At 46.3% G+C, this 19,947-nt stretch overlaps 5 protein-coding genes across 5 annotated transcripts; 3 read left to right on the top strand and 2 right to left on the bottom strand.

The window, feature by feature from the left end:
- Window positions 1–5,000: 5,000 nt before the first annotated feature.
- CCR75_001106 (uncharacterized protein) lies at window positions 5,001–5,882 on the top strand (the record flags this gene model as incomplete). Its single annotated transcript, XM_067959211.1, has 1 exon — window positions 5,001–5,882. One exon carries the CDS (start codon window positions 5,001–5,003, stop codon window positions 5,880–5,882), a length of 882 nt encoding a protein of 293 aa, XP_067821199.1.
- A 142-nt stretch (window positions 5,883–6,024) lies between these two features.
- CCR75_001107 (uncharacterized protein) lies at window positions 6,025–7,083 on the bottom strand (the record flags this gene model as incomplete). The annotated part of the gene is made up of 1 exon (XM_067959212.1): window positions 6,025–7,083. The coding sequence occupies one exon, from the start codon at window positions 7,081–7,083 to the stop codon at window positions 6,025–6,027; it is 1,059 nt and encodes a 352-aa protein (XP_067821198.1).
- A 500-nt stretch (window positions 7,084–7,583) lies between these two features.
- On the top strand, window positions 7,584–10,541 carry CCR75_001108 (uncharacterized protein; the record flags this gene model as incomplete). The annotated part of the gene is made up of 3 exons (XM_067959213.1): window positions 7,584–7,679; window positions 7,773–8,551; window positions 8,637–10,541. The coding sequence occupies 3 exons, from the start codon at window positions 7,584–7,586 to the stop codon at window positions 10,165–10,167; spliced, it is 2,406 nt and encodes an 801-aa protein (XP_067821195.1). The 3' UTR covers window positions 10,168–10,541.
- Window positions 10,542–10,810: 269 nt separating this feature from the next.
- On the top strand, window positions 10,811–11,650 carry CCR75_001109 (uncharacterized protein; the record flags this gene model as incomplete). Its single annotated transcript, XM_067959214.1, has 3 exons — window positions 10,811–10,849; window positions 10,961–11,098; window positions 11,167–11,650. The coding sequence occupies 3 exons, from the start codon at window positions 10,811–10,813 to the stop codon at window positions 11,293–11,295; spliced, it is 306 nt and encodes a 101-aa protein (XP_067821194.1). The 3' UTR covers window positions 11,296–11,650.
- Window positions 11,651–17,324: 5,674 nt separating this feature from the next.
- CCR75_001110 (uncharacterized protein) lies at window positions 17,325–19,721 on the bottom strand (the record flags this gene model as incomplete). Its single annotated transcript, XM_067959215.1, has 1 exon — window positions 17,325–19,721. The coding sequence occupies one exon, from the start codon at window positions 19,719–19,721 to the stop codon at window positions 17,325–17,327; it is 2,397 nt and encodes a 798-aa protein (XP_067820963.1).
- Window positions 19,722–19,947: the final 226 nt, after the last annotated feature.

The following is a 19,947-nucleotide window of genomic DNA, read 5'->3' on the forward strand; positions in this document are numbered from 1 at the left end:
GCAGAGATGACAGTACATCTCTCTCGTCTCTTGAAAAAAGACGAGAAATGGTTATGGAACGCTGATTGTCAGCGTTCATTTGAAGGAATCAAGCAAAGCTTGATGCAATCGCCCATATTGGCGATTGCGGATCAAGACAGACCATTCCATGTGGTCTGTGACGCCAGCGATTTCGCAATCGGCTGTGCGTTAATGCAATACGATACAGATGGCGCGGAGCGCGTCGTCTGTTACCAATCGCGTCAGCTGCAACCAGCTGAACGCAATTATCCAGTGCATGACAAGGAACTCCTTGCCATGAAATATTCATTGGCTAAATTTAGGGTCTACCTCCTAGGAGATAGACCGTTTATCGTATATACGGACCATGCGTCATTACGCACGGCCGTCAATAGCCCACACCTCTCGCAAAAAATGGCGAGGTGGCTATCCTTCTTCGCGAAGTATAATTTCTCCGTCGAATGTAAACCAGGACGGCTTAATGTCGTCGCTGATGCGTTATCACGCCGATTCGATTTCGAGTCAGCAGTGCACTCCAACAGTGAAAATAATTTTACTGTTGCAACACTCACTACGAATGTTCCGTCATCCTCATTAGTTGATGACATAAAGAAAGCCTACAAAGAAGATAAAGACCTTCTATGTTTAATGGATCATTTGATGAATCCATCCGATAAATCTTTTAAAGATTTACCGGCTTTATATCGATCGTCATCCGATCGATACACAACACGTAACAGCTTATTGTATTACACAGTCGTTAGCGGCGACACCACACGTGTCGTCGTCCGAACTTACAATGATTTGCGCTTGCGCATAATGTATGAGTGTCACGATGCACCAACAAAAGGGCAGCGTGGAGGTGAGAAAACTTAGAGCGGATACCGACATTGATTAATGAAGCTACCCCTAAGTTCAGAGTTGTGGAACAAATAGCTCACAGTAAGTCGAGACTTTTACTGGCCCCGCCAGTATCAGTTCGTGCGCAAGTACATTCGTGCTTGCGATGTATGTCAACGGGTGAAGCCTAGCCCTTCATCCCGTGCACCTCTTCAACATCTACCACTTCCGGCAGAGTGTTGGCAGTCCGTATCTATGGACTTCGTCTTCGGATTTCCCGAAGACGACCACAAAAACACACACAATAGAATCCTTATTTTTGTAGACAGATTCAGCAAGATGGTACATCTTGCTGCGGTACCAGAGTCGATAACAGCTCCGGGTTGTGCCTGTGGCTTTATCGACACGTAATTCAAATTCCATGAGTTACCCCGTGAATTAGTGTCGGATAGAGATACAAGATTCACGGCGGAGTTCTGGCAATCCATGTTTTAATCTCTCGGAACACGGCTGACTATGTCAACATCCGATCACTCAGAAACGGATGGTCAAAAAGAACGCGTAAATCGCGTCCTCGAAGAGACACTTCGAGGTAACGTCCAATCGTATCCGAATTGGAGCGAGTTTTTACCGATGGTCGAATTCGCCATCAATTATTCGGTGCATGCGTCTACAACGCATACGCCGTTCTTTGTGAATGCATTACGCCATCCTCGCATACCCACCCAATTAGATGGATAATAGAATTGCCACGTAGGATGCAAACGCATCCTTCGTCTTACGTTGGTCGGCTCCGCCCGCACCATCAGTACGCGGTATCTTCCGAGGACGGATCTGACCACCCTATTCAAGATTCCCTAAAAGATTCTTGTGATCGCGAACCAGATTATCATGCCGGGTCCGGGAACCCTCGAAACCGCGATGAGCGGAACACAGCTCATCACGAAGATCGGAAGACAGCTCATCACGAAGAGCGTGCTATTTCCGTTTGTACTCCAACATGGAGAACGCACTCTTCGAACTGTCTTCCAACCGTTCGATATGGTGAGCCTGCGTCCTCTGCTCTAACGAGCGACGCTTACCGCGCTCGTGATCAAGTCCCTCTTCCAAATCATGGAGGAAGCGATCGAGTTTGTCGATCTTCGACTCTGGATCAGACACATGGGTCGGATCTAATTTTTCCTCCTCCGCCACAGCCATTGGTGGATTCCCACGGTGGTCAACATTTCCTTGTGGAACATATTCAAACAACCGTGATGTGAAGGGGTAGCGAACATGATATCTTTTTCGCTGGCGCGGTTATCCACCTTCACATGACAGCTGGGAGCCTCGTTCCCAGCTGATTGTTGACGTTGAGGGCCTCGTCCGTCAGTATGACGAGACCCATCCAATGGATCAGAAGGTCCATCGGAAAACACGCGCCTCTGGCGCCTGTATATCGATCGATTGCAAAACGTCAATCGCATCGCGCATCTCGATAGAGATGCGAGCCCTTCCCCAGGGCGAAGAAAGGGATTAAATATCCACTTTCAGTCGTTTCGTGTTGTCAATACAACACGGACAGGGATCACCCCACGTGAGGCATGGAAGTCCTGCCTCACAAGACAACCGATGCAATTTATACCTTGCACCGGTTGGAATTCGTTTCTCAAACTTAACGTGAATTGCGTTAAGTCTTTGAAGCCAGGCTTCGCGTCCAATGTCTTTGACATTGCGAATGAACGCGCTCCAGGCTTGCATAAGCGAGACTTTATCTCGCTTATCGTTGACAGTATACCATTGATGCCTAAATAAAGCATCGAAATAGAAATCTTCCTCAGCGCGAATATTCTTCGCGCTGGAATCAAGGCCTGTAGCTTTGTCGCAATAAATGACGGATAATTATTGTGAGGAGTAGTCGCTCTAGACTAGCTAATAATTAGCTGTTCGGGCAAAAGCCACGGCTTCTTCTCATGGGCAAGACGAGACATTTTAGTGTCTACGATTCCCTGAGTGGTACCCACTCAAGCAGGGGTACCACAAGAACTTAAATTACGATGGCTCCGCCATCGTCATCACCATGCACAGGAACATGTGTGAGTGACGGCACGGGAGATGGTACTGGCGATGAGAAACATCCTCATCGTCAGAACCGAACATGCTGTATCGAATGCTACCAGCACGTCCACCAGAATGAGCCCCCTCATTCGAAGGCTCGTAGTCGGCCGCCTGACGATGATCAGGCGACTGTTCTGTTCTCCCCGAGACGGCCGTTTCGTCCGACACGCATTCGTAGTCGACCTCCAAAGAAGGTTCGCATTAACGTGGTGTATCACCACGTGCACAAGCAACATTTAGAGTTGCGGGAAACGATGACACTACGCAGACGGAACGTCTGCCGCAAGAGACAATAATGCGTTGCCCGCGGCTGCATATTTGCAATCGTTTGTAATTTAAAGAGCGAGATTTCTCGCTCATACGAGAGGTCCATAGGTTCTGCACCTTCATTTTCTTGTCGACTCGGAGGACGATAAGCTCTAGAGTTGACGAAATTCTGTAGCAGGCTGAAGACCCCCTGTATCGCTACAGAGACCGCTTGATCTAGCGTCTCTAGTTTCAAGCTGGAACAGGTGCTTCTTGACAGGACCGTCTGCAAGACCTTAAATGAACACAATTACCTGTGTTTGTTCATATTTTGGATGACCCACGATACAACTTGCAAGGTATCGTGTATGTGTGGCATAAGCGTGAAGATCACGGTCAAATTCAGGAAGGCTGCTCAAGCCCTGAATTCGGCACGTGGCGGCTCAGATTTTTGTCTGAGACGGGTATTAAAGAGCTCATACGACCCATATAAATTAAAAAAAGAATGTTATATTACGTGAAGCTTGTCCCGTCCGGCTAAGTTTGACATGTTAAATTTCGCTTTATAAATTCGATTTTACCAAATTTGTAATATTAAGATTATTAATTCAAAATCAATGATTTTGCTAGTTCTTGATTTATTTCATCTCATAGGAAATATACTATATAATATTCCTCTTACAGGAAATAATATGTATGCAACGAGACCCTGTTACTGTTACATAACACGTAACGAACTAGTTAATATTCTTCTTTCGTCTGAGTTGTAGCTATTCACTAAATTCTCAATTATTGGCAACTAATGTTAGCTTGTTATTTACTTGCAAATACTATGGTGTTGCCTGTTTAACACAATCGTGTCAAGAACATTACCCAGAGCTTATTTGCTTATACTTTGATTGACCCAGATAGATAATTGAAAAGTCAAGTGTTAAAACGGCCAAAATGTCTACTTTGTTCCACTGACCAGATCGAGTTTAAGCAATAAAAAAATATAAAATTGTATGTAACGATACTGAGCTATAGAATGGCGGCTGAAGGATTGTTCTGTCGCGATATCTATAACACATCATTTCGGGGGAAAGAACATTGTGATTTGCTCTGATCTCACAAGGGGGCGGTATTTTGAGTTAGTATCTTAGCATTGGCTGCCACTTGACAAAACACACATGATCATCGTGCCGTGCCTGAGTACAAGAATCTGACAATTATTTTACCAGTTCGAGGTATCGCATTTATTAGTTTCACAATTTTTACATGTGGCTGTAGCAATCGTAATTATGGTATAGAGCAAGATTATTAGCAATCGCACAACGAAAAGAAGCCTAATCAAGTTGAAGACGTTCAGTGTTCCTCAACTCCTGGTAGACATGCTGCATACGAACCCACAGTGGTTTTACTGACTACACGTGCGAAAAACCTATTTCCAATACAATTTTTCTGCACGCTTCCCGTTTTATGTACAACACCAAATATTTCTGCAGCAAATTCAAGCTCTGCGATACAGCAGTCCGTGCCTTTCTACCATTCGTACGACCCCAAACATCCATTCAGCCGCCACCCACGACTTCGCATACGCAAGACGAAACAAACCGAACGAGAATTCTCGTAACTTGAACTTTTGAGAAACTACACGGGGTTAAATGACAGATTTCGACCACTCACCTTTCGCGGCATAAAAATACTGTAAATAAATCTACTGGACGCGCAATTATTGGTCCAGAAAGTAGGAAACTGCAGCTGAATACTGCAACTACCAAGGCGCTCATTTTTACTTTTCCGCCGCATCGAGCACAGTTGTTGATTTAGATCAAAAAATGGGGGAACTCCTTGCTATCGCAAAGCCCACGCTTGAAGTCAATGCCAGTGTATCTGCTGGCAAAGCCGAAGATGAATTTCGCAATTACAAGGACTCGGACCGTCATGCGCTAGTGTCACGCCACTATGCGCTCATGCGGAAGAATCAAACAGTCGCGTTTCAGGAGAAAATGCAGGCCAAGTACGGCAACTTTGCTAACACGAAGATGACGGTATGGGAGGCTTTCACAGCGCTTAAAGGCTATGTAGACTCTTCGGATCCAGACTCTTCGTTACCAAACCTCGAACACATGCTGCAGACTGCCGAAGGCATTCGTGCTGCGGGCCATCCAGACTGGTTTCAGCTCGTTGGACTTCTTCACGACATGGGCAAAATTCAGTATTTGTGGGGCCACGCTGAAGACGGCCAGGAGGGCACCGCTGATGGAGATCAGTGGGCTCTCGGCGGTGACACGTGGGTCGTGGGGTGCAAAATTCCCGACACTGTTGTCTTCTCGGAGTATAATTCTACCAACTCCGATATGAGCGACACGCGGTACAACACCAACTACGGTATGTACGAGCCTCATTGTGGCATTAAGAACCTCAAGTTTGCTTGGGGCCACGATGAGTATTTGTACCAAATGCTTAAATTTAACGGAACGACCATTCCGGACGAAGGCCTGGCCATGATTCGCTACCATTCCTGCTACCCGTGGCACAACAAAAAGGAATACAAGCACTTGATGGACGAGGACGACGAGGATTTACTCGATTGGGTTCTCGAATTTAATAAGTTTGACCTTTACACGAAAGCCGACGTGCGTCCAGATGTCGAGCTGCTATGGCCATACTACCAGGCCATCATCGACAAGTACCTTCCTGGCAAACTTTCGTGGTAAAGGAGCTAAGTCTTGTGTAATAAAAGCTTTTTAAATATAATTGTCTTAATATCGACTTCCTTTCTCTAGAAGAACAGTAATTAATTTGTTTGGGCATAGAAAATGAAGCTTCACTATAGTGACAGTAAACTCATCTCTTTGCTCACGTAAAGCTTGGAGCGTTCATGTAAAGGTCATAAAGATCAGCACGTTTGCGCAAATGCTCTTGCATGGGTCCTAACAAGCGCTTAAAAGTCGCTCGATCCAGCATAAGCAGCTTGGTTTTGCTAATGGCTGTGACCGTGGCTTGACGCACGACATCATGAATCAGTGCGAGTTCCCCAAAAAAGTCCCCCGTTCCCAGCCTTGCCGACACTTCCTCTCCTCCTCGTGTGCACTTGACCTCACCATCTGCAATAATGTAAAAGTCGTCGCCCCACGCACCTTCCATTAGAATAACCTCGCCAGCTTCCGCAAATTGTACGCGCAAAGCGTCCGCCACAATCATCTTTTCATTGCTCGACAGTGTGGATAGGATCGGCACTTGATGGATGAAATCCATATAAAGTGCTCGTTGCTGCATGGTCGTGGCCATCAGCACACGCTTAAACGTCATCCGATCTAATGACCAGCCCTTCACGGGCGTCTTGGCACGCACCGTGGCGGCGCGTGGGGACTCGTAAAGCAGTGCGAGTTCCCCAAAGCAGTTACGAGCGGAGGAAGCCGCAACTTCACTAGCCACTTGGCCGTTCACTAACACGTCACAGATGCCACTGTCAATAATAAAAAACCTGTCTCCATTCACGTCGTCCTGTGTCACAATGTCGACTCCAGTATTTACGGCAAACTCCTCCATGGCATCCACTAATACCTGAAGCGTATCTTCCGGTATGTTCGTAAAGAGGAGATTGCGTCGCACGGAGCGGCGGATCGACTCGGCTTCTTGGACGCTCTTGGGATACATTGGCGGTGTCCACAGTTCATTTGGAGGGGATACCGAGGACGAAACTACGGAGCGACGGTGCGATCTTGCCGAACCGCCAAGACGCGCAGTGATGGCGCTAATGTCGACGTACTCGGCGCCGTCACTGTCACTTGCGGCCTCCTCTTCGGTCTCATCATCCTCGGACTCGCCAGGATGACACGTCATCAGACAACGCGGCTTTTCCGCCGCATTATCGACTTCGTGGTTCGTGGTACGGTCGCTGTCCTTGATAGGCATTGGTCTCAATTGTGGCTGAGCACTTGATGGGGGAAGTTTAAATGGGTATTTAAAGTCGCGACGCTTTGCGCTTAATCTTCTAAGCTTGTCCCAGTGCGCGAATGTGTATACTGAAGAATACTGAAACTAAGATTGACCTTTGGGTAAGATTGTCTGGCTATTAGTATACGCGGCTTTTGATTGGTTGATGTAGCCTAGGGTTGATCATCGAGATGAAGCCATTTAGGACACGAAAAAGTGGCGGCTTTGAGGGGCTTATAAGTGTTCTACGATAACGATAGATCGAGGGCGTCTTCCAGTAGTAGGCCGTTTCGTATTAACTCGTTGATTGTATGGACATTGCAATCAGAAAACCTCAGGACATTGCCAAGGCCGTAGTGAAAGCATCTACTTTACGACTGACGCAAGTTTAAAAACTGTTGATTGCTGTATCGAAGCAGCTGCCATAATCGCATTTAGTAGGAAATCACGAGTTTCGCATTCCCCGCCTTGTGGCCGCTATGGGTGGCGTCAAAGGCTGCCGCCATGTAGGACAGGCCGTGCGTCTAGTCGAAGCTCGTCGAGAGCTGAAAAAGCGCTCCCAGCTGCTCTGCCAGGTGCGTCAGCAGCGCGACGTCACCTCTTTCTCGAAAAGCTGTTTACGTAACTGCACTGAAACGGCCTCACAATGATTTTTTGTTATTTTAAAGGCGTGTCTGCTATCGCCATCGAGCGATCCCGCTGCCACAGCACTCGCAAGTTGGGCAAAATACACTGAGAATCCAGACTTGCTCGTTTGCGTGAGCTGCGGCTTCGTCGGCTGCTTTAGCGACGGCCACTTTCAACTCCATTTTCAGGTCCACCCAAAACATTTCGTGGGACTCCAATTAGCTTCCAAAACCTTTTGGTGCGAACCTTGTCGAATCGAAATCCCCATTGACGTACGGCCAAAGGTTGAACGTGCTCGCCAGGACTTTTGTGACGTGGTCGAGGATATTGCCGCAAAGAAAAAACGGCAAATTCGGAATCAAATGCGCGTCTCAGTCTCCTCACAGACAACGTTGTCACCCATTACAACGCCCAAGGGCTCGACTCGGAATTCCCTGAATGTAGACACTCGTACAGACACGCCACCACTTGCTGAAGGCTCTTCAAGTTCCGAGACAAACCTTCACGTGGATACCACCCACACTCTGCTCGACACGCCTCTTAAAACCAAGGCGCGAGAGGATAAAATCCGACGGAAACTGCAAAAAGCTGCGTTAGACAGGGACTTGACGCCAGAGCCTTGTGTCTCTCCAGCGTTCAATCATGTTAATGAAGTCAAGACTGTACCCCTGACAGTGCTAGGGCTTACAAATTTAGGCAACACATGCTACTTTAATGCATCGATGCAGGCGCTATTAACAGCAGCGCATTATTTTCCAGAACACATGCACATGGATAAACTCGTGCAGACCAAAAATACGCCCATTACTACGACATTTACGTACGTACGACTGTGCTTAAAAATGTGCGTCACATCATCCAGCAACTAATGAAAACAATATGATTTTGTTAATTGTTGCACGCAGGATGCTGCACGAGACTTTCTTAAAACGTGCGCTCAACGCGATGACTGGGAACCCTTTGTCTGAACGACGCAAGAGCAGAAGCAGTCGCGCACGTTCTAGTTCGTCATCCGTGCTAACGGTAGCTCCATTACTGAAAGCCATACGTCAAAAATTTCCCCAGTTCCGTGGCCACGATCAGCAGGACGCACATGAATTATTTGCCAGTTTTTTATGGGCTATTGACGAAGAAATGGATCCTTTATTGCCTCCTTGGACCGATTTCAAAGAATTTTCCGCTACAACAGATGGTCGAAGTGACAGTATATCGAGTATTCACTCTAGTCCGACCCCTAAGTCCGATAAACCAGATGGTGTCGACGAATCTTCTCGGTCTGCGATTGGAAAACTCCACGAAGACGATAGTACGGATAATGAGTACACTATTGACGGTGATCACGAGGAAGATGGCAGTGAAAGTGACGTCGAGCAAGAAGAAACGAACCAGATTTTAATTAAATCCCAAACAGGCGAAATCATTGCCATGCAAGTGCCCAAGAGTGCTACAAACAAGCAATTGCAGCAATTACTAGCCAAGCGATTGAATCTTCACGAAGCCGAGATCCTTTTGAATGGGCTGTCGATCGATTCTTGTGCGTCGCTATCGTCTCGACAATCCACGGTGCTTCATGCTCGATCCGAGAAGCGACAAATGTGTTCGCAATTGAATTTAACCCGCACGTTATTCGGAGGCGCGTTAACCACGGCTGTCACGTGTCAAGCATGTAACAATCGGACGGAAATCATCGAAGATGCGTTCCACTTGAGTGTTTCGGTCCCGGACACGCGACATCGGACTCTTACCATACGCGAGTGTCTCGACACGTTGGTCGCGGAGACGCAATTACTCGTCGACGCCAATAATGGGTACGAGTGTGAAAAATGTTCTCGACAGGTGAAAGTTCGGAGCGTCGCGGGTCGATTCATGCGAAAGAAACGAGCAGGACAAACCGAGACGAAAGTGGTTTTGCGAAATGCTTGGATGCGCTTGGTCGTGTCGTCCCTGCCGCGCGTGCTGGTGATTCATTTAAAACGCCTCGCGCGGTCGCGAAAGATTACGCAACACGTGGTGTTTGACGAGATCCTTGACATGACGCCGTACGTGAGTGAAAGTCTTCGAGAGCGGGACAGTGAGGCCACAACATACGCGCTGTGCTTTGAACTGATTGCTGTGATTGTACACACGGGCAACAAACGGTCGGGTCATTACTCTGCGTACGTGAGTCGGTCGCGTCGACAAGAGGCAAGTGCTCTTGCCCGTCATGGTGCGTTAAAAGACGGCGTGAAGGAGATGCTACTCGTGCCACGGGACGAACCTGCCCGAGTGTGGTATTATGTCTCGGACACGGTCGTTAAACGCGTGTTGGTAGAGCACGTGCTACAATGCGAAGCGTATATGCTTTTCTATCGACGTCGACGGAACGATAAGGTGATTGTACGAGCGACATCACCTAGAATCGAGACGGAATGCTCGTCGACGGAAACGGCTTTGTGATGAATACATTTGGCTATACGTCGAAGGTATTGAGGGCGTTTTACTATAGACGTGACGAAACAATGTCGTCTTGAATGTTGTCATGGAAAGAGAAGAGGTTGGGGCTTCGATCTTATCGAGACGCTGTCGGAAACGCACTCGTTTTATTGGAAACTCGACACTTTTTCATGGATCTACGTACACTGCAATAGGAAGGCACGCCTTTTGCAATTTTGTAGGATTTAGCCCAGGCCATTTCGAGGAATACTAATGCTCAAGCCTTGAGCTATGTGAGAGGCAAATGAGCTTATCAAACGTTAAGGGATTCAAGCGAGAAATACGTGGGTGACGAGCGCGTGTGTGCTCGAATTGTAAACTTGCTATTTGATGTTTAACTATGTTGCGTTTGTGTTGTTACACTTAAACTTGTCGTCTCATTGAACCCTCACGACGTCGTTTCTCGGCAAGGTTGCCTGTATGTCGATAGGGCATCAAACTCAAGTAAAACGTCAAGGCACTCGGATAACGAAAAGTAGCCCTTGTGTCCTGGGAATCAATTAGAAGACTGACGGAGCAACAGTTGTAACTCGAATGTAGATTAAAAAATGCAGTTCAGGATTCCACTTCCTTAAGCCAATCACACTCTCTTCTTTTTATCTAATTGATGATTGGAGGAAATCCCAAACCGAAGTCAAAGCAAGCTGTCCGACCATGGTACAAAGTCATCACCTTGCGTGTGTCTCCTTCGCGCTAACGCATTGCCCATTCTCTTCTCTCTGTTGCACTTTTTAAGATCTTTTATTCATTTTTCAAGACACTGGTTGGCAAAGAGGTTGCTGTCGAGCTCAAGAATGACGTGGCGCTCATGGGCGTGCTGGACTCGGTGGATCAGTATCTTAACATTAAATTACTCAATGTCTCGGTCGTAGAAAGCGACAAATTCCCACAACTGGTACAATACCGTGCGATTGGCAATGCAATTTCGAATTTAACGACCTCATTCTCGATAATCTGTTGCAGATGAATATGAAGAATTGTTTTATTCGTGGAAGCTCCATCCGCTACGTCCAGATCCCTGCTGGAGAAGTCGACACAGAGCTACTGCAGGACGCAGCACGTCGCGAGGCTACCGCTAATAAGCAGACGTAGGCTAAATAACAGCGGATAGGAGCATTATATGACCAGCTATGTGAATTTAATGCGCAATATTCGTCAGATGATATTATTCATCGATCGCTTTTGTCATTTGGACACAGAATCAGGCGAGGCTGGTAGTGAATTGAAGTCGTCGAATATTCATGGTTTATTGCTTGGCTTATAGAATAAGACCAAATTGAATGACCTCTAAATTTTGTACAGCAGGTGCCTCTTTTTTTAATTAATTCAAAGACGTTTTATTACGGACTTTAAAAACTGAAAAATATTAATAACCACTTATTGCAAAAATCATAATAATTTCGTTGCAACTCGGAAAAAAATGAAATTGAGACTTGCAAAAAGCCCTCGATGAAATGTTAAACTGCTGCATTATTGTAAGCAGCTGCCTCACATGCTCGTCCAATTTTAGTCATGGACATTCTTTAATCGTCGACGTTGAACGTAGGTATTTTACCATCAAATAAATACACATAACAAAGCGTCATTATTCAAGAACCTTTTCAGATTTGCAGTGTATAACGTCAACATCTAGTTATGAGAAACCATTAACGTCCGTCGCTACAGCGAACTCGGGCGTTGGACAAGAGCACTTCATTTAGCCATTAAACGCATAATCGTCTCTATCGCTTCTACCATCGGTACCATCGCTGCAAGCCTCACACCTCCGTTTACACACCATAGGCGACGGTCTGTAATTGGGTGGTACAATCACACATCGCCGGAGATAGGCTAATAAGCAGACGAACAAACATCCAATGGATGGCCGCCCTGCACACCCGCACCGAAGGTGTGGATAGTTGGGTGGGAGGAGGCCTTGTAGCTGAAATTTTTCATAGTGTTATGAAGGGTGCTGGGTTCCAAAAAAGTAACTTAGTCAAAATTTAATTTATGTAATGGGGCATACATCGGTTGGAGAACCGTTGTTGTGGTACATTTACTATATCCCTTTAATCCTATTCTTAAATAGTTAATTGCTCTTATCCCATTTATTATGGGTAACAAATGTGGTCGCCGCCAGATATAAATCTGGCGGCCAAAATCTATTTTTAAAATTTGCTAGGGTAAGGTTCTAGATTAAATACTTAAAAAAGTGCAGTTCTCCTTTCGATCTTAAAGCGTCGAGTGCCTTTCTATGGCTTGCACATTGATCTGTAAGAGATATAATCCTTTTTAACGTGTATACACTTGGGCAATAGTTGCCACTTGGTTTACGAACCCCTGAATCCCTTGAAAGAGGATTCGTTAAGCTTTCAATAGCTTTCACGACTCTCTGAGTTTTTAAACCATTAGTTTTATAGAGCTAAGAGACTCTTTGAGTCTAAAAGTCATCCTCTGACTTTAGGAGCGAGGTAGCTCCGCTACATCTGGTAGCCCTTGTAGTCAATCTACGCCTGAGTCTTTAAGACCAAACCTTCACTGAAATAGAAGAGTTTCCAGAACTTTCCGAGGCGCAACGCGCAGCTTTTGACAAACCCAAAACTCTATTTGGGCTTCAACATGAAGAGTTCATTATATCCCAGGGACCAGAGGTCCTGGATGCAAGGCTTGAAGCCTTCACGCGGTATAAATCCTCCCTGATCGGCCAGGTTCAAGATAACCTTGCGGCATTGATGCGAACTCAGTACATTTATGTACTTGATTCAGAGCCAAAGGCTCGCCCTCTAGCTGTCAAGTTAAAATCATTTGAGGGAGGCAGTTGCCATAGCGCTACGCGCTGAGTTTGACTATAAGTCTGCTCGTGTTAGCACGCATGTTTACTTACAAGCTCTTCGAGTACATGGGTACCGTCTTAGACCCGAACCCATGGATCTAAGCCTTGTAAGGAAGGATAAGAGGCTTTGCAAGCTGTGGAACAGCATGAGAACATCCGTAGATTTTATATGTGCGGAAGCACGAAACATTTACGTCCGGCCCGTCCCCTACGAAATACGCGAAAAGCTCGGAAGAGCACCAATTCCGACCTATACCATAAATTTGGTACGGTGCGGGAAAATTTCGATACCCAGTAAGTGCTCCGCACTTACTGGGTATCGAAATGGGGAGACCTAGGCTCTGTTGAACCTCTAGGAGGTGAGAGTAAACAGGACCTAGCTTAATTAGCTCGGTGGGCAATGGCACGGAGCGTGAGTACAAGCTTGGCTTGTTAGTCGCTCAAGCGACTGTGAAGGGCTTTGATAAACCATAGTCAATTTTAATTGACTCAGGAGCATCTTGCAATTATGCTCGACATATTTCCCTTAAAGGAGTTTAACAATACGTTGAGGCGCTTGAAGCCCAATAAAATGATAAAATCACTGTTCGCGTAGCGGCTGGGACTCGTGTCACTGTTCCCAAGTTTACATTGAGCTTAGGCATAAATTTCTGGAATTTGACAGTATGGAACGCTGTCTCGTCCTTGATTTGAATTCGAGATATGACATAATCCTTAGAGTGGCCTGGCTTGGACGCCATGAACCATGGATCGATTGGAGGTCTAAGACCTTAGGCGCCACGCGCAATGTTCCTAAAAAACTTTTAGCAAGTCTTGAACTCACCTTTGATAAGCAACAAAAGCACTTTGGTGTGGATCATCGACTGATTCTGTCAGTGTTTTGGATGTTAGAATGTCTGAATTAATAAATTTTAATGTTGAAAACATTAATTCTGAGCCCGACTCAGAAGAAGGAAGTGGAACGGCACGTACTCCGTCGAGTGACACTTGTTGTAATAACGATTCACTGAATGCTGAAAGCATTGTTGGCCTAAGGCCGAGTGGAACAACACGTACTCCGTCGAGTAATAACAATTCACTGAATGCTGGAAGCATTGTTGGCCTAAGACCGAGTCATCAAGGGCGTAATATCCCTGAGATACGTGGAAAGGCAAGTCTTAGTCCACCGAGTGTGGTCGGCCGAGGTGGCACCATACTGGGTGTCAATAGTGACACTTTTGGTGGTTCGCCAGGGTATTTATAGTCAAACCCTTCTAATGCATGTAAAGGGACACGTAGACGTTCGCTGGATAAGAAAGTTGAGCTACCTACTCCTTGTCGGATGTCTAATTATACACCATGCCTGATAAAGAACCAATTTAGGCTGGAAAATTCGGGGACGTGAATGTCCTGGCCTTTAAGAGGCGTATTGTCTCTACTTCAAGACAGGGGGGACGCGAAGCGTTTATACCCTCACAAAGCGATACATGTGAGCACTTATACACGCTTGTAAATGGTGTAACCGCTAACATTGAGGAAAAAGTTAGCCTTGCGGCAATCCCTTCGTTACGTGCTCTTTTAGAGCTAGATGAAATGTCTATTGATCAGTGCGGCCGAGCCTTAAAAGCTGGCGACTTATTTGAGATGGTGGTCATTCGACCCATGTTTGTTAAACTCATCGTCAAATCTGGACGAAGCTGTCCTGGATGGCATAAAGCTGCACTTAGTGCGCGGAGTGGGTCATCGATCCTTAAAGATCCTACGGATTCATTTTATTCCTTGGTCTGCGTACAAAGCGACGCTTAATAATTACTAATAATGCGTGAATTTGTTTCTTGTTGTTAAATTGGCGATGCGGCAAATACAGCTGTAGCGATAGAAATTGTTTTTATGGATGAATATTTCCCACTACCCGTTAAGTTAATATTGTTTCCCGTAAGAGGAATAGCTATTGATTAAGGAATTCGTAGATGTGGTATGTACTACTCCACCATCTGTTTTACCTCTGGATAGAGGTGTCCGTCATGAAATTGACTTGGTTCCGGGAACTAGAAGTGAGATTTGGTGGATCTATAGCCTCATGCGGCGTCAATCCGTGGTTGCATGGTCACTTGAAGCACTGAAATATCGGCTAGATAAATGCCGAATGCAACTGTCCTTAAGCTTGGCGAAATCGAAGCGAAGCTTCCGTTCCAAACAAACATCAGCCCCATCCGCAGAATCTCTGATATTTCAAATATCGCGGAGGCGGCGGGCCAGATGGACCCAGTTCTCAAATGAGACTTCGTTTTCACTTCTTGTTTCGTTTGGAAACGAAACGATTGGAATTTTTCTCATTGAGGTTAACGAAGCCCCACGAGTTGATCACGTAGACGCGTCAGATACTGACCTCGCATCATTACCTTTGGCGTAAGGTATCGCTCATGAAGAGCGTCGCGAGCAGCGATCTCCTCCCGCGTCCTCGCCGTGTCACCGGAGATCCAGGTGCCCAAGCTGTGACCCGCTATCTTGTTGAGACGCTCGTCCGCACTAAGCGGAGCCTTCCAGACAACGACAAAGTAAATCAACCTTCACATCTTCCGTCCAGAAGTATCCACACGCAAACTGTGCCAGTATAATTTGTCTTTCAAATCGCCGCCCCCACCCCAAAATACCGAATTCCGAATCTTGGTACAATTCCTTGCCATTGAAAGGGCAAATTTTCAGCTCTTTTTGCCTAGCATCTGGACAACCAAAATTTTACCGCCACCGTGCAATGGTGGTAATGGGGGATTGGAATACCTGCAGCTTGATTACTTGCACCTGACCTACACATGGAAGTCCACCAACTCCAGGACCACAGTGAGGTTGACGTAAGTAATTTGCGTCCTCAAATCCACGCTGGTGTTCGCCAAAGTATCCATCGTGATTGCCAATAGAGTATTGTCTTCTGTTTGCTTCTCTATCAGGCGCCTCGGAAAGCGAATCAAGATGTATACAGGGTCCTCTTCCCAAAGCAGATTCAAACATACTTGGGCCTCTATCAGGGATCCTCGGGTGGTCTCTTATAGCCTTTCCGACATTCACCTCGTTGGCAACTTCCTTGCGAAGCTCAGTCTGTGAGCTCTCCAGACGGTCCAATCAACCAGCCAGTCCTCTCACAGAGTCTAGTAACTAATTGTTCAAACCTTGGTCGCTTGGCATTTTCTTACTTTTCTCTTCTTACCTCCAATCTTGTCGGCACATTCTGGGAGACCAGAAGTACCGGTCAACGAGTCAGACTTCTCCTCATTATCCGCAACTCGTGAGCGAAGTCCCCATTGGGCTCATTACCTGTTGATCGCCCAGCTACGCTGCGACAAACACAGAGGGAACGCGCACCACGCACGTGGTGTAAGACTAAAAATAGTAAGTGTATTACATTAAGATCTGTCCTATAATCTAAATACTAAAATCCATGGTTCGCACAACACACACGATGTGAAGTCCACGCATTAATACGCAATATAAACCATGACTGTTAACACCACTAAATCGCAAGTTCAACGTCCACCTCAAGATCGTCAGACTTTCAACAGTGACGTGTGGCACCAGTTGCACTGAAGCAGTGCGACGTGGACTTGTACTGAATCTGACGGAGCACTACTGACTTGTACTGCTTCAGTACAAGTCCACTTCGCACTGCCTTAGTGCGAGAGGTGCCTCACGTCACTTCACGTACACTAGTACGTGCAGAGGAAGACTCTTTAAACACTTGCTTTAAAGCGGATAAAAAGAATACTGTACTTTAAATAATTAAGTTCTATCTATTTAATACTAACTTAATTACATACCAACACAAAACATGTAATAAAGTCTTATTTGTCTCTCTCTTTGCGCGCATCCAGCGCTGACTGGACCGTTGAGAAAGTAGATATAATGGTCTATATCTAGCAATGGATAAGCTTCTCAAATATTACCATGTAAAGTAATATTCTCCAAATATTCTCTACCTTTAGATAATATATCTATTAACAACCTTTGTGTTAATTTCATGTCACGATACACCGTTACACTTGAAGCAGAGCGAGTCAGCAGTGCCCCGTTCGTTACACGACGTCATGGAAAGTATCGTTATCAACAGTTGACTACACTCACCCGTTAGTACCGAGGGACGATTAACCGTGACAAGAGTAATTTTTCTCGTTTTAGCTTCGAATTGCTCAACCGAAGCGAAAATTTATTTGTTTATCGTAAGCAACAGATAGCATTTCTTACGAAAAGGTATGCTACCGACAAAGATTGTGTTGTCATTCCACTTAATAATAACATATTAAAAATAAGGCGACTGCACTTGATTCGATCTAGCAATCTAACACGTCTCGATCTTCTCTGAATGCCACAATGCCTTAAGATCAGCTAATGCTTGCCTAATGTCGTTCGCAAACGTTTTTGAACTCGTAGTCGGGCATGATTTCTTGCTGGATATATGAAAACCAAGCATCTTCTCCCCAGCAATCATGTAGCTCACGCCGTAGCCATCTTCAGCCACAGGACCAAAGCCACCACCAGGGCAACGTGCATCGTCAATCGAAAACTTCGTTCCTTCCAATGCTTTTTCCACAAGACGCCAATTGTCCGTCTGCTGCTGCGGTTGTTGACTGGTCGAGAGACGCCACGGGCGGCTAAGTGCGTTTGTTAAGAAAGGCGATTCAATACTAAAGCCCACAGACACACAATACAGAGTGAACAAATGGCGGTCAATCCCCTTTCCGCTCATTGCTTTTCGGTAGAGGTCTTGGTGCACATCGCACGCATCTTGAAGGAGCCGGAGCTTCTCAGCTCCCGTCAATGCTGGATTCTCCATGCCGTACACAAACGCCTTGGACTCATCCGTCACAGGTCGCACAGTCTCCGTACGGCCATTGCGGTATAGCCGAGTCATACTTGACTCGTATGTCTGTGTGATCGTTCCCGAATTACGGTAGTACGCAAGCTGCAAGGCCATTTGTATAAAAGCATCGGGGCTAACGCGAAAGTTCTTTATCATTCCCTTGCCGTAATCCGTGTGTGAGATGACTTTCAAGTCAAAATCGCTAATTGCTTTTTCAGCGTCTTCAAGTGACTTCAGCACCGCACTATGGAGACCAGTGGAAAAATCCCACAAAAGCAGTCTACACGGTGGCAACGTTGACACACGCTCGTTTTCAGACTGCACCGAATTGTTTCCATCCGCGTCGTACGGGTTCGCAAAGCATTGCTTGGTGTATACTTCCTCCCACGCGTGGGCCATCACAGGAGCATCAGCCCAAGCATGCTCAGCGTTTATGCCAGCAACACTGTTCTTGTAAATGACCAAGTTGAATGACTTGTCAAACCAGCGGTTGCCTCCAGTGCCATGTATCAAATCTTTGCCCATTAAGGTCCAGTCTTTGGCCACGTCATTCTGAAGTACCACCACAAAAACTGCCGACTCAATTGCTTCAAGCGATCGCTTATTCATGCCACTGGAAAAAAATTGCTCTCGATTTTCAGCCCACTCGATCCGTCCAGCAGCCGTGAGAGCAGCAATATTTTCTTCTGCCTTACTTGCTGCCTCCATTGCCAAAGCCGTCGTCTCAATCCACTCGAACTGACGCTGGATCTCAAACTTTGTTAGCAGCTTTCCGTATTGGCCTTTTTTAAAAAGCGGCAGCTTGAACACGCGACCGCGGCAGAACACGGCAATGTGCTTGGATTTGTTTTGATACAATTTAAGTACATCCGTCTCACGCCCAGGAATACGCGTGCATGAGAAGATCCGCTGGTATTGGCTCATGCAAAGTGGCACAATGCCACGGATAAGCAGAGGAGGTAGCTGCTCTCTATCCAGATCTTGTTTGAACAGGAGAAACTCGTGTACCAATGCTGCCGCCAAAGCAGTAGGCTTTTTGGTCATACTAAAGTCGAGGTTAGCTCCAGGTAGCGCATAGTAGTTACTATTAATCATCAGGGATGAGCGACCTTTGAGGTACACGTACTTCTCCCACCAATCCGTCACGTAGTTGGACGACCACCAGCTCTTAAGATACAGATAAAATTGAAGCTTGGGGCCTTCCTTGTGTACAAAGTCCTCGGCCATACGTCTCACCTTTTCATACTCTGTCGAATCCAATAAAGGATGAACTGACTTAAGATACCTTTGAATGGTGTCCTTCAGTGATGGTAGTGGAAGCCTTGGCAATGCGTCTTGAAACGAGTATGTGAGAGGATTACGCCCACCAAATATTTTCAGCAACGCTCCCCAGGCAAGCACTACGCTGCTCTTCTGCCTCGGAGCTAAGTACAGCCATCCCCTGTAACTCAAAAGTAGTCGTAAGAACAATCGCTGAATTGCCATAAGCCCCAGTAGACCCAAGAATGCTGTCCATGCTGCCAAATACGCCACGTAAATGGAAGTCGGCAATAAATACCAAAATGGCATTAAAAAGTTACCAACATGCCAAACAATTTCCGAGATGGGACCACTTCGCCACCAGGACTCCGAAGGCGATGACACAACAACCACCGAGATAACAAGAACCGTCATAATGACGGCAAATGGCGGTGCAGGGTACACGCCGCGCTTTATAGCGCGCTGAAGGTGAAAGAATTCCCGGACGACGCTGCGTCGGATCTCGTGCAGTGGAGGAATGGTAAACGACACGCGAATGCCCTCCTCTGAGTACAGTAATTCCACGCCACGCTTGTGCTCGTCAAAGACACCAATGGCTTGGTGCGCTTCAGCCATATTGACAAACGGATTCGAGGTTGAATGCGCGCTTGAGGATGCAAAATGGAAAGTGACTGTTGAAGTAATTGAACTTATGGAGTGATGGTCACTGCCAGAAAGAAAATGTTCAGTTTCAGCCACTCACTGTAATTCAACTGCTACTATTTCAGCGAATTAAAATGATCAGGAAACACCTGTTGAAGTTAGATGGAGTGCAAAAGTGACGCAGGCGATGATGGATCGC

This window comes from Bremia lactucae, linkage group LG5 (genome assembly GCF_004359215.1).
Source record: "Bremia lactucae strain SF5 linkage group LG5, whole genome shotgun sequence".
Classification (NCBI taxonomy): Eukaryota; Oomycota; class Peronosporomycetes; order Peronosporales; family Peronosporaceae; genus Bremia; species Bremia lactucae.